This window comes from Sorex araneus, chromosome 11 (genome assembly GCF_027595985.1).
Source record: "Sorex araneus isolate mSorAra2 chromosome 11, mSorAra2.pri, whole genome shotgun sequence".
NCBI classification, from domain to species: Eukaryota; Metazoa; Chordata; class Mammalia; order Eulipotyphla; family Soricidae; genus Sorex; species Sorex araneus.
The window spans coordinates 14,489,849-14,502,760 of record NC_073312.1 but is presented as its reverse complement, the minus strand read 5'-3'; the positions used below and the strand labels follow the sequence as shown (position 1 = coordinate 14,502,760).

Genomic DNA, 12,912 nt, shown 5'->3' with positions numbered 1-12,912 from the left:
TTAATTATAACAGGAGTAGTTAAATTCTTTAGAGCAGTTAAATTCTTTGGCTCTGAAAGCACAACAGTTTTTAATAGGTGTATCACCTGGTAACCTTGGGCATTATTAAATATATGGAGACTGAAAGCATAGTACAAGCAATGGAAAATTTTGGCCAGACTGGATAATTTGCTTTAGACCTAGGGAGAAATCTATTAACCATTTCTTCTATGGACCAATTTGATTAGGAAGTAGGACAAGCTGCTCTTTCATTCCTTGCCCAAACCATACTGCACTTTGTATCAATTATTTGGCTGTCTGCAGCACATAGATTAGAATAAAGAGCTTTCTTAGTGTTGTGAATGTTGCGGATTGCTGATTGGTAATTAAAGTACCGAATGAAGAAAATCAGGCCAAAATGGAAGAGGAATGAGAAAGTCTTAATTCTGCGATACAGATGTTAGAAACAGATTGTCTTGAGCGACCCATTCAACACGGTGACACGGCGCCGAGTGTTGCCTCCCGTGTAAAACTCGAGCCGAATGCCTCAGAGATGGTTTCCTCTCCCATGCCTTATGATGTAGCTGTATGGATATTAATTTAGTGAAATATCCTGTCTGCCAGGTGTGGGAACTAGCTGATTTTATTGTAATACCAGATCATTACTTAATTCATATGCAACAGAGTGCCGCACATGGAAAGCATTATAAATCTATTTACAATGTGGCTGGTCTGATGATAACATTGTATTAAATTCCCAGGTGAGGCAATTTAAGCAATTGCTTTGCCATGTGCACGCCATGGAAATTAAATTCTCATAGACGCTTTAGTAATAAACCAACTTCATTGTTATGCTCAGGCTGGTGTTGGGTTGTCGAATCCTCACTCTGGTTCCATATACTCTGTTTGACATGTGGAATCATAGAGAAGGCGGTACTACAGATCACAGATCTTAATTAGTTTAAGTTCAGTTAATTCGTTACGTTTCCAGTTTAGCAGTGTCTGACCAGCGCCCTATTCAGTTCAGTCGGGAAATGTTAACGCTTGGGTCAAATAGATAGATTGCTTCAAGCCAAATTTCTAGACAAGAACTGAGCAAGTGTATCTGTTCGAACTTTAAGAAAAGCTTTAAGAAAAGCACCCAACCAGTATGCAAAGGTTCTTCTCAAATACCTGGAAGTGAAAACTGCTGGAACTCAGAAATTACCTTCATGACCAAAGCCTCACTTTTTCGTTATTGGTTTTCAAATAGCGATGGAAGTGGCATCTAACTTTCTAATGATAACCATCAATCGTTAATTTGTAATATCTTTCTCTCATTTGTATATGTATATATGTAGTTTATAGATTTTCTGTCTTAACTGTGTTTAGCTCACCTAGTGAGTTAGAAGTGAATAAGCTTTGCAACACACACACACACACACACACACACACACACACACACACACACACTCCGAAGTGAGAGATGCTCTTGTATTTAACTGTCTCTCTCTCTCTCTGTCTCTCTGTCTCTGTCTCTGTGTAATATTGTCAGTTGAAACTTTTCCACCGTTATGGTGCAGACCCCAAATTGCAGTAGATTATAAGCTGCATAGAGCTTCTGTCTTCTCCAGAAGCCACATATAAAGCACCAGTAGACAGTAGTAACTGACAACTAAGACTAAAAATGTTGACAATTTCTTGATTTGCCTGGTTAGCTTATGTATAGAAGTCATTAACTATTTATAAAATGCATTATGAATTGGGTTCCTTCAAACTGTAGCTGAGTATGTGACATTTCCAGCTCAAATTCTCTTGCTTGCATTTGGCTAAAGTACAGGTTTCATGCAGTTAATAGAAAAGTAAAAATATTTTTTTCACATTCAGTTGATATTTGTTTCATTAACTTTGTATCCTTCAAATCAAAGTATGATATAGTACTAAGTAATACAGAGGTTTTTTTTTAATTCCATAAAAGGTAAAATAACATTGATATTTTAGGGGGAAATTATTCATGAAATAAACAGTTATTGAAAGGAATTTGCCCTTTTTTGGTATTCAGTTAGTTTAGTAATGTCCTGCGGCTAGATGATGGTTGATTTCAATCAGCTTAATGTTTCAAATCATAACAAATTAGGGGGAAATACCAAGTCAAGCATTTAAATATAATTATCAATAAAACAAAGCTTTAAAAAAAACTTTCTGTAAAATGATACATGAGTGTAAAGAGTTAAATTTTCAGCATTAGATGTATCATTTTTTGCAAAGAACTATTTCTGCTATGTAAATGAGTGATCATTTTTATTCTTTCAGTGAACATTTTGAAAATGCAGCATATTATTTCTGTAGTTATATCCAAGAATTATCCAAATAACTTGTTTTTTTTTTACCATCTCAATGGTACAGGGTGACATTTCCAGGGACCACCCTTCAACAGAACGTGTGCAGTCTTAATTGCTGCCTTGCAAAAGCCATCGATTCTAGCCAAAGCAAGATTAGATATTTAGGGATCCATGTCTGTAATTTTCTTTTTCCTTTGAAGGATAATAAATCAAAAGAAGAATATAACGTGATTGAACAATCCATGCCAATTTGTTGGTATTTTGGTGAAAAAAGGAGAAAACAAAAACAATCACCATATGATACTCTTGCATACTGTGGAATGTTTTAGTCCCCCATAGTGATAAAATGAATAATTAAAACGACTGCTCTGATACCACAGCCTGTTTAAAGGTTCTCATTTCCTTTAATGCTGTAAAATACTTTAGCCAAGCAAGTTAGAAACTAGCGTGGCTCTCCAAATGGGTGAAAGAAAAGTTTGGCTTCAACTAACTATTGTGGGAGGATCACGAAGTGAGCTGTCTTGTCATTTTGCAATTTTCAATATGGTTCTGTATAGAGTGAATAGAAATAGCTAATTAGTCGAAGCTTCTGTAAGCACAATAAGAGAATCAGGCTTTTTTTGTTCTGGCAAAAAGTCTCATTTGTTCAGAAATGAGTAAGTTGGGACACTCCTGAATTGTTAAGACATTTGATACAGATGTCACGACTGACCTCAGGCTAATGACTTAACTTGGCTGCTTTGTCTTCACTGCAGCATTGTTGGCTTTATTTATCTCCTTGCAGACTTAATGGATCTGCTTAGGTATAAGTTACACATGTATAGAAAGGAAGGGGGCTTTGGGTAGGGAATTAGTGGGAGGGGATACTGCCATTTCCTTTCTTCTCAGCTACTTTACGATTTGAGCTTCTTTTTCCCTGAGCATATCCATAGGGTAATAAATGGGGTGAAAATTTTATGTGGCAGAATGAGTGCTAAGGACTCCAGGGTCCCAGTGAAGTCTGTTTCAATAGGGCTACCCTTAGAATTCTATGAGACTGATAGGTTTGTTTTTTTCCCCTCATAAAGAAATGGCTCAACTAACTTATTTTTATTTATGCTAAATTCAGTCTGTTTCAACTGGATTCTGCCCTAGAGTTAAGCCCTAATGCCCTAAGGCTTCTGTTCTATGTAATGAGCTAAATTCTCTCTTATGTGCTATCTTTGGGAGGAATGAAAAAAACAGTCCTTGAAGTAATTTCTTTAGGTTTTGCTCTTCAGAACAGGAGCCCCAATTGAGGAGGGCTGCAGTTTTAAATGGATTTAAAGTCCATTGGCTTTCTGTGGAAAGTCCTTTTAAGGTCTAATATGATTTTACGTTTAAGATGGGATGATTTTTATGTTGCAAAGGAGTGTAATTCACTAGTGTAGAACACCTAAGTAAAAATCATGGTGATTCCTGCTTACAAACTCTAGCTCGTTCTTTGGACGTTTTAATTTTTAGTTGGAATATTTAAGCCCTAAATTGGGGGCTCCTAGGAAGCGAAGTTACTATTTCTCAGGTGCTGGTTTTTAATGGACTGTTTTTGCTTAGTTAGTTCAGAAGCAGAAAAGGCAGCCAAAGTAACTGGTAAATCCGCATTTGAATCTGAACTGGTGATATTGAAGTAGGCTATAAAGGTCACACTAGTGTCCCAATTACTTTTCAAAGCCCGCTTAGCTTTTCGAAATCTGTGTCCATTCAGAAAAGTTATGACTCACTCACAGCCCTACCCCTCTGACTTCACAGGTAAAGGCAGTTTTAAAAAACAAAATTTCTTTGTTTACTGGGATTGTGAAAAGTTGACTGTAGTTGGTACTTGTCTTTATTTACTAGGATTGGGAGATTTAACATACGCACAACTTTTCCTTAGGCCATTATTTATAGAGGACTTTAAGATATTTAAATTATACTTTAGAAATGGTATGGACTTTAAAATTCCATCTTTTTCTGGTTACAATAATGAAGAAAGTCGAGATGTGCTATTTCCCCTCCATTCCAATGTATAAATCAAGATTAAGAATCCTGGAATTTAATTTTTAGAAGATATGTAAAGTTAGTTTTTTGTCATTATTTTAAAGATCTCCATAAACTCTTGTTTTAATTACATCTGATGAGTTTTGTTCATGCAGTTGCCACATAGCTATATTAGTTATTTTAGAAACCATATATATATATTTAATAACTATGTATGTAATAATATGCCAGTTGTGGGACCCATTTGTGAATAGCCACAGAGTTCTTACAACAATGCAGAATTTCCTTTCACTGGGGCTTGAAAATCTTACGCTTTTATATTAAACTTCTCAAGTTCAAGAACTTTACCCAACTTTGATTTGCAGATTTGAGCAAGTAGGTTTCCATTAGGGGGCTCTCGAGGTTTGAGATGATGAGCCTTGATACCAACGGATGCTTCCAAGCCTTTACTTTTCTAACGTTTCTCTCCCGCTCTCCCTTTTTGTTTTGTTTTATAGAAAAGGTCACGGATCGCCTACAGTGACGAAGTCCGGAATGAGCTCCTAGGGGATGACGGGAATTCCTCTGAGAACCAGGTAGAATGCTAATCAGGAAGGCCCGGTGGGTGGCTGCAGGGGGAAGGAGGTCACTGGCACGCTGGGCTCTCAAGCTGCTCCCTTCACCGTATTAGCAGCAACTCATGTGGAAGCGATACTGTTTAATGCAAAGCTGGAGTCTTAATCAACTTCAAAATGTTTCTTGGAGATCTTACATTTAACCCTTTACCTTGAGATCACTGTCTGCTATCTTTAAAAAAAAAAAATCTTTTCTTCTCTTTTCTTTATTATTTAGTACTTAAGGAATAACTTGAGACACACTGTTTGCAGACAAAGCCAAGGTCTTCACCTCAAACACATGTAAAAGGAATAAAAAAAAGTACATAATACAGCTTTGATAATAATGCAGTATAATTAAATCAACACTTGCAACAAAACAAATGAAAATAAGCTTTTAAAATTCAGCAGGGCAGGCAGCTCGGGCTCCTATTGTGTAGCTTCTTAAAAATACATTCACCGAATGCAAATTGTAAGCACAGTGTGGAATTTGGGCCTTCATATAGTGGCCCAGCCCCTGTCAAATAATAGTAATAATGATAAATAATAATAATAAAAATTGTTTGCATTTTAAGATTGGCATAGGCAAAAAAAATAAGACAACTCTTTCTTAAAAGGGCCTCACAACTTGGCTGTCAGTTCTCATTAGTCGGTTCTCTATAGTGTCATGAGCCTAATTAATGTCCCATTTCTTTCTTGGAGTTAATACTGCAGAATTCATTAATTCATGTAGATCATATATATGACTAATATATATATATATATATATATATATATACATACATCTGTATGTATGTATCAAGAACCTCAGAGTAGATAAGACTTAAATGTCTGACAACCATAGTATGTGATTCTCTTGGACACTTTTAAAGGAAATAAATGATAGGGAACTTTAGGAGTAAGAGCTGAGCATGTTAGTAATCGTTCCTGTGGCAAGTGTTGCAAAGGGTTTGTTTCTGGTTAAGTGAAAATGAAAATGAATTATTCATTAAGTTAACCAAAATTTTAATACTTGGAAACACATTACAAAAAAGTGCATAATTTGAGTTATCCTTTCAAATAGATTATTACAGATATGTCTGCATAGGCTGAAACTATTGCTGTCTACTATAATGTTAATATAGTAAATAGGGATGTTGCTTACGTGATTAAGGCCCCCCCCTTTACTGGTTGCACACCTCTCCTTCCAAAGAAGAAGAATCATGGAGCTGATTGTTTGTTTTTGCAAAGATCTCATTTCTTCCACTATTTGGATGTTATCAGCTTGCATTCAGACATACAGACATGTGAAGATTTGACTTGGGATTTCATCTTTCCTGATTGAACTGTGAAAATAACTAAGGGAAAAAAAAAAGAATGCCTCCAACATAACAGGGTGATTTGATAAAGAGGCTTACTTCAAATAGTTTAAATAATTTTCGGATGAGAGGGAAAATCTTTACTCCTTATATTAAGTCAGACTTAGATTTCTCAGACCTCCTGAATAAATGAATCATGATTTTATTTCCTATCTCTACTGCCAAAATAGCAGTATCCTTTCAGGAAAAAAAAAAAAACGTGAATTCATAGTTTCCATGTCACTTCTTTGAAAAGCTAAAGATCTTTCCCTCATTTGAAACTGCTGCCTAATATGAGGCAATAAGAGAGAAGAGGTTGTTCCTGTCTAAGTCAGACTCCTTTATTGTAATGGATGTTGTAGTAAAATGACAGGTATCCTTCTTAGGAAAAAATATATATATACACACACATAAAGCATGTTCAGTCCTCTTAATGGGCATTTTCTATGCCTAAAACATTTGTCTTATATTCATACGAGTGTGATATTTCTGCCTAAAGAAAAATATTCCACAAAAATGGATTGAGCTCATATTTTCTGAATTTTTCAAATTATATTCCTGTCACTTTAAAGTGATTACACAGAGATTTCCCCCAGACTCGCATAAATCAAACTTATAAATTCTGAAGTGCTTGGAGAACCTGAAGTTTAGTTGTAAAGGAGCTGTCACTTCAATAAATAGAGTATGATAAATTATATTCATGAGACTATATAACTTAGATTATTACCTATATGAACTTTTCAGTCTAAAATTTGAATTAGGTTTGAAAGTTCAAAGTACATACACTTAACTTTTTGGATGTCTTGTAACCAGATGTAGCAGATTGTTCATATCATAGTAAAGTTGTCAATTTTTCTTCAGGTTCTATATTGTGATAGAGGAATTAAAATCCCTCAAAGTTAAAACACATCCTTAACTAGCAATGGTCATATAAGAGTAACTTTTCATTCCTTATCAATATTCATTTAAACCTTAGGGGGAAAAACTGTCTTTTCTTTAGCGGAAGAAGATTTTGCATTGACTCTTCCTCTTGAGTTCTGTGGCTGTGTGATTGAATAGTGAGTAGTTGTTCTGAGGAGGCTTACTTTTAATTTACAGAAAGAAATATTTTCTGCCCACAAATAAATTTATTTTAAAGTCAGGCGATAAGGTGATTTTCAAGACTTCTTGGCTAAGTAATAGTAACAATAAACTTTTAATATGAAGGAAAACCTGAGTGCTAGCCAAAATGGGGTGAAAAATAGCAACATATTTTAATTGAAGTTAGATTATATCTCAGTTAAAATTATCGATCAGAAAATGAAGGCAAGACAGAATAAATAGCAGTGGTACAGATAGATAAACTAAATACCATTTGATTATTTTTAATATATATAGTTTCCTTATGGTGGGCTCTTTGAGATAAATGTAAGTGCTATAGCTATTTCTCATTCTTCCTATATGGAACATATTTTAGATAAATGTTAGTGCCATAGTTATTATTTCTCATTCCTCCTATATATAATACATTTTCATGGAAATATATAAACGAGTTGCTAATATACATCAATATCTTCAAACTATTAGTTATATAAGTTTATATTTTATGTGCGTGTTTCTGTCATTAGATGTCAAAAATTCTAAAACTATAGAATTAAAAATATGCATCTCTAATATCTTTTATACCTAACATGTTTCATTAAACTCCCAACTGTTCTGTATAAGTTAAAATTAATTTCTGATGTATATCTACTTTTATATAATCAAATACAGCTTATTCCTGACTTACAAAGGAGGGACACAATTATTGTTGGGTCAGCAGTTTTCTAAGTACTATTGTCTTAGGCTTTATCATTCTATTTTTTTAAAAAAGTATTCTATTTTTATTCCATATGTCAACATTTTAACTTTTTTTTTAAGTTGAGTTCTTGAAATGTAGTGAAGCTTAGAATTAATAGTTGTTAACTTGATTCAGTTTTCTGAAAATTTTTCTCAGAGAGGGAAAAAAAAATTTGAGAATTCAATCCCCTACGTAGCGGAGTATCCTAATGGGGCAAATAAAAATTCACCCCTTCTGCTTTTGAACCCTAATCGTCTCTCAGTTCCCATCTGCAGAATTATATTGACCAGTGAATGCATTTGAGTGAATGAAATTCGAGGAAATCCCAAACAGAAGGTTCAAACGTGAACACAAAGAGTGAGACATCTCTAAACCTGCTGAATTTGTGTGTGTGTGTGAGTGAGTGTGTGTGGTGGTAAAGCAATATTCAGTGGATATGATTGCTTAATTTTTTAATACAAGGTTCTCTTAAGTTCCGACTCGGGCTTGCTGTGCATAAAGTGTGTCAAACTTCAGCCACGGACCAGGGGGTGAAGTCGGTCAATTTAATTCCCCAAGATCTAAAGAAGGTCGGTATCATTTCATACAGCCCTGGCAGAGCAGATCATTACCAGGCACAAATCTGTTCGTTACGTGCCGAGGGTTTATAGCAAAATAAATAGACTGTCATCATAAGTTCAGAAAATTGTGTGTTCGACCCACGATAATGTGTAAAGGGCGTTTAATAGAGTTCAGCATTTATTCGTTATCTGTATGCGGACAGAGACGGCAGTAGCGTTATCAGCTTTTTTAAAAAAAAATTGGGGCGTTCTCGAGGTCACGTGACACGCCACCCATGCGTGCGCTCGTGTGCTCGCACCGACACACACACACACACGCACATGCACACGCACACCCAGGCGCGCGCGCAGGGCCCCGCACATGCTCCGCAGTGCAGTTTTGATGCGAGTCACAGCAGAAGGCTTAACCACAAGAGATTCCACTGGTTCAAACCAGCGTAAACCAGATTCTTTTTTCCCCCCTGCCCACAAAGGAACAGATTACCTCTTGTATCAAATTCTGCACTGGGGGGTGTGGGACCGGGGTGGGGGTGAGGGGCAGAGAAGGATTTGGGAGGGGGGGGCGGGTGCAAAATCTTTGTTTCAAAAAAAAAAAAAGAAAGAAAGAAAAGATGTTGATTATCATAACATGGTGGCACTGGGCACCCTTTCATGTCACCTACGGTGGAGCGCGGAACTTGACAAGATATGAAACCACTATTTTCAGGCTAGTGTGAGCATTGTTCATTTTCAAAAATAGACCATCTTTTGTTTACTAGAATGAATAACTCTCGGCCTAACTTAGGGGGAAGGAAAAAAAAAAACACACATAGAAGATAAAGATTAGAAATCCTCCCATTACCTAGCTTAGCGACAAATCCGGTGTGGAGCTTGGAGCCAGCCATGCAGCACAAACAAGATAGAACGTTTTTGTTTGGAACCTATTGAAAAAACAAATGGGCAGCATTTTTAAACGCTCATTGATTATGGCAGGGTGGCATGGCCCAAATAGTCTCTATTGCTGAGGAGTAGTTTTAAACTTTGCCCCTCTAAGTATCGTGGTCAACGGGAGAATGGTGCCCCCAGAAAGAAAGGATCGCTGTGCGTCCACCCCCAGATCGGCTTTCTGAGAACTGATGGTGTCCCCTTTCCTCCCATCTTTGGATAGCAAAGAGAAAGATCCCAACGTGTGACAGGCCAGGTATTTTAGTTTAAAATTGTCCTCTTTCTAAGGGGGAAAAAAAATTAGCAGCTCTGCATCCGAAACGATGGGATATTTTTGCTCAAACGTGTTGGATGGTTGCTGAGAGAAAGAGCGTTATTTACCAGTCATCAGAACGCCTTGGATATTTCGGAAGGATGATGTTGGAAGTTTCATTTTCACTAAATGCACTGGGAGGTGCAACAGATTCCGTGCTTTTTAAATAAAGGATTCATGAACTTTGTGCAATTTCTTTCTTTTGTACTTGAGATAGCTTTCATATAACAAATGAAATAACAGAATAAGCTGGAATGCACGCGGCCCCGCTTGAATTGGAGACAAAACCAGCGTTTCAGCATTGAGAACTCCGGACTGTAGTAAACATGATACTTTGAGAGAGGCTTAGCTTGAGCAATTCATGGCAGATTTCTCCCAAAGCAATAGTGTAATTTATTGGCTTGTATATGTCAAGTGTTATAGCAGATGTTACAGATCTTTAGATGTTTAAAAATTATCCGTTGTAGACCCGAATTGCTGAGAATGCAAATTTCAGACCTAAAACATAGTTTATAGTCTCTTGAAACAAAGGTTTCAAGTTTGTTTGTTCTATTTTTCACTGCAGTCTATGGTAGTTATCTCAACTCTAATGATATTTGTGATCTAGAGTTCAATACACATACACTTACATACATGTACACAAAATGAACTTGAGTTCTGATTATAGCCTCTTGCTAGGTCCTAAAGAGATAAGCAGTTTGTTTTATCCCCTATATTGACAGTAGATGGAAACATGATTTACAGAGGAGAAATTTTGGCTGTAGGAAATAGCAGTATTAATGAAGTAAGAGAACATTGTTTTTAAATGATGGGCAAGATTATAAGATGGGGACAATTGGAAATGGAGAAACTTTTAAAAGTTAAATATAGTATATGATTGCAATAGTATCTTAAAAGAAAATATTAATTATAAATGAATTCTTATAGAAATATATTTTTATGGTTCATGAAATATTTTCTGATACTCAGTACTAAATATCCTGACATGTTTTATTTATATTAAAAATGTTTTTCTCCAAATGCTGTCCAATTAGTACAGTGCAATCTAATATGACGTTAACCAGCATAATAATTTTTTGGCTTAAAGTAGGTTTTGTGACAAAAGCACAAACTATCATTTTCATTTGTAGGTAAATCTTAAATCAGTTGTCAAGATTCAAAATAGAGAAACATCCTGTAAACTTGTATATACAAAACCTCTTTAGTGGTACATTCTTAGAAGAGAGGAACAGTAAACTTGTTTTCTTTATAATATAGACTTCTATGAAGTCATTCCCCTTTATTTCATGATGGTGTCTTAGATGTACTTTAAAAGAGAATTTCACACTATTCTCTTTGTTTAATGTGACAGAGTGAGAAAGTGATCTTTATTCGTTCAAAAAAACCTGCATGTAGTAGATGTTTAGGTTCTTTTAATGTGTTTGTCTCTTATTTTTAAATGCTAAACATGTAAACAGATAAATTGTCAATGTTAATTCTGTATCCTGTCACACAACTGATCTTTCTTTCCTGCCATTTCTTTCCTTTTTATCTTTTTTTTTGTGCATTCATGTTGCAGTTGATAAAATTACGTGAAGAGGTGAGTACTTCTAGCTTGTTTAAAAAAAAAAATCTGTTCTTCCCTATAAAATTGAGTTTCTAAATTGGACTTAAGATCTTTGGCTTCATATATTTCCAATAAAATCTACGCATAATAAAGTATTGGTTATATTGCTCAGAAAATGACCTCTGTTGATTATCTTCTTTAAAAAGCAAACACAAAAGTTCTATCATAAATGTGCTTATCACAGTGATCACTGTTGAGATCAAGGGAAAATTTTATTTATTTACAAGAAAAAAGAGAAAATAAAGGAATATGTTCAAACTGTACCTGAGCATAATTTTAATATTGACCAGCTTCAGATTTATTTGTGTTATTTTTTCAATGAAGTCAATATGATTCAGTTTTTCTCCCAATATTCTGATTTATTTTACTGAAGCTATTTGCTTCAGTATAAACTGCTTTTGTCACCCAGATTTTGAGGGTCATTAAAAGGCACCCAGAATATATTACCTTCTTGGAGCAACTCATATGTCTTAAATATCCTACTAATTTGTGTACACAAATATCTAAGAGCCAAAGCCCTCATATTTGTTATACTTTATGTTTTTATAGGAAATAGCACCCAGGTGATGAATTATTAGCACTATGAAAAATGAATAATCATTTTTCCAAATTTATTTGTCTGTTTCATGATGTAGCTCTGGACTTTTATTTGTGTTCCAGCAAATATTTCCAGCAATATTATATATTTTCTCATATCAATGGGGGGAATTGTCTGCTTGATTCTATAGTTCTTTTAATTAGGCCAAACATATCAAGTATAGTTTGCTATTCTTTTTCAGAGGTAGAGTACTTAGAATTTTTATTTAGTGACATTGAGTTTTATTTTATGTTAGGACATAGAATAATGCCCATATTGCAATTTAGAAATTGAATGATTGCTTACAATTGAACTTGTGGATTATTTTTGAGCTTAGATTGACTATAGTGGTTGAGAATTATTTTCTAGATTTTTTTTTATTGGCATGGCCTCATTCTCTAGATGATATGGATGCTAATATAGAGGCTTGTGGATAGTGGTTTTTCAATAGCTCTTTTGAAATAAGATGCATTAGTGATATTCTCTCTTAGTAAAGTAATAATGATTTATAAAAGAAGGCTGAAAATAAAGCAAAAACCTCATTCACCAACCTTTTTATGTTTTAAAAAATCTTTCCTCTAGTGAAGCAGATGTATATACTAGATTAATATCATTTTTGTGTGTGTATATGTTAGGTTTTTTCTTGAGTTGATAAATACATTGATATTGTTTCCCAGCAAGGTGGAATATGTGCTTATAGGTGTTTGCAAATGCACGTACTTAGGTGAAGAATCTGAATTTTTCCAGTGTCAATAGATTTAATAATAGTCCACTTAAAAAAATCTGTGTGAAGAGATTGCACTAAGCTCTTCCCCCATATTAAGCAATGAGTATAGCTAATAAATCCTTGCATCTTATTTGCAACCAGCATTTGGGACACGTTTTTTT

At 35.0% G+C, this 12,912-nt stretch overlaps 1 protein-coding gene across 4 annotated transcripts in view; it reads left to right on the top strand.

The window, feature by feature from the left end:
* The window catches only part of VTI1A (vesicle transport through interaction with t-SNAREs 1A), a 396,717-nt gene that overhangs the window by 81,494 nt on the left and 302,311 nt on the right, over positions 1 to 12,912 (top strand). For 2 of the 4 annotated variants that reach the window (XM_055118853.1, XM_055118851.1), the window contains exons 4-5: positions 4,793 to 4,870; positions 11,400 to 11,420. In XM_055118853.1, coding sequence (XP_054974828.1) covers positions 4,793 to 4,870; positions 11,400 to 11,420 — 99 coding nt within the window. The remainder of the gene's footprint in view (positions 1 to 4,792; positions 4,871 to 11,399; positions 11,421 to 12,912) is intronic. The other 2 variants (XM_055118855.1, XM_055118852.1) reach the window with 1 other exon arrangement.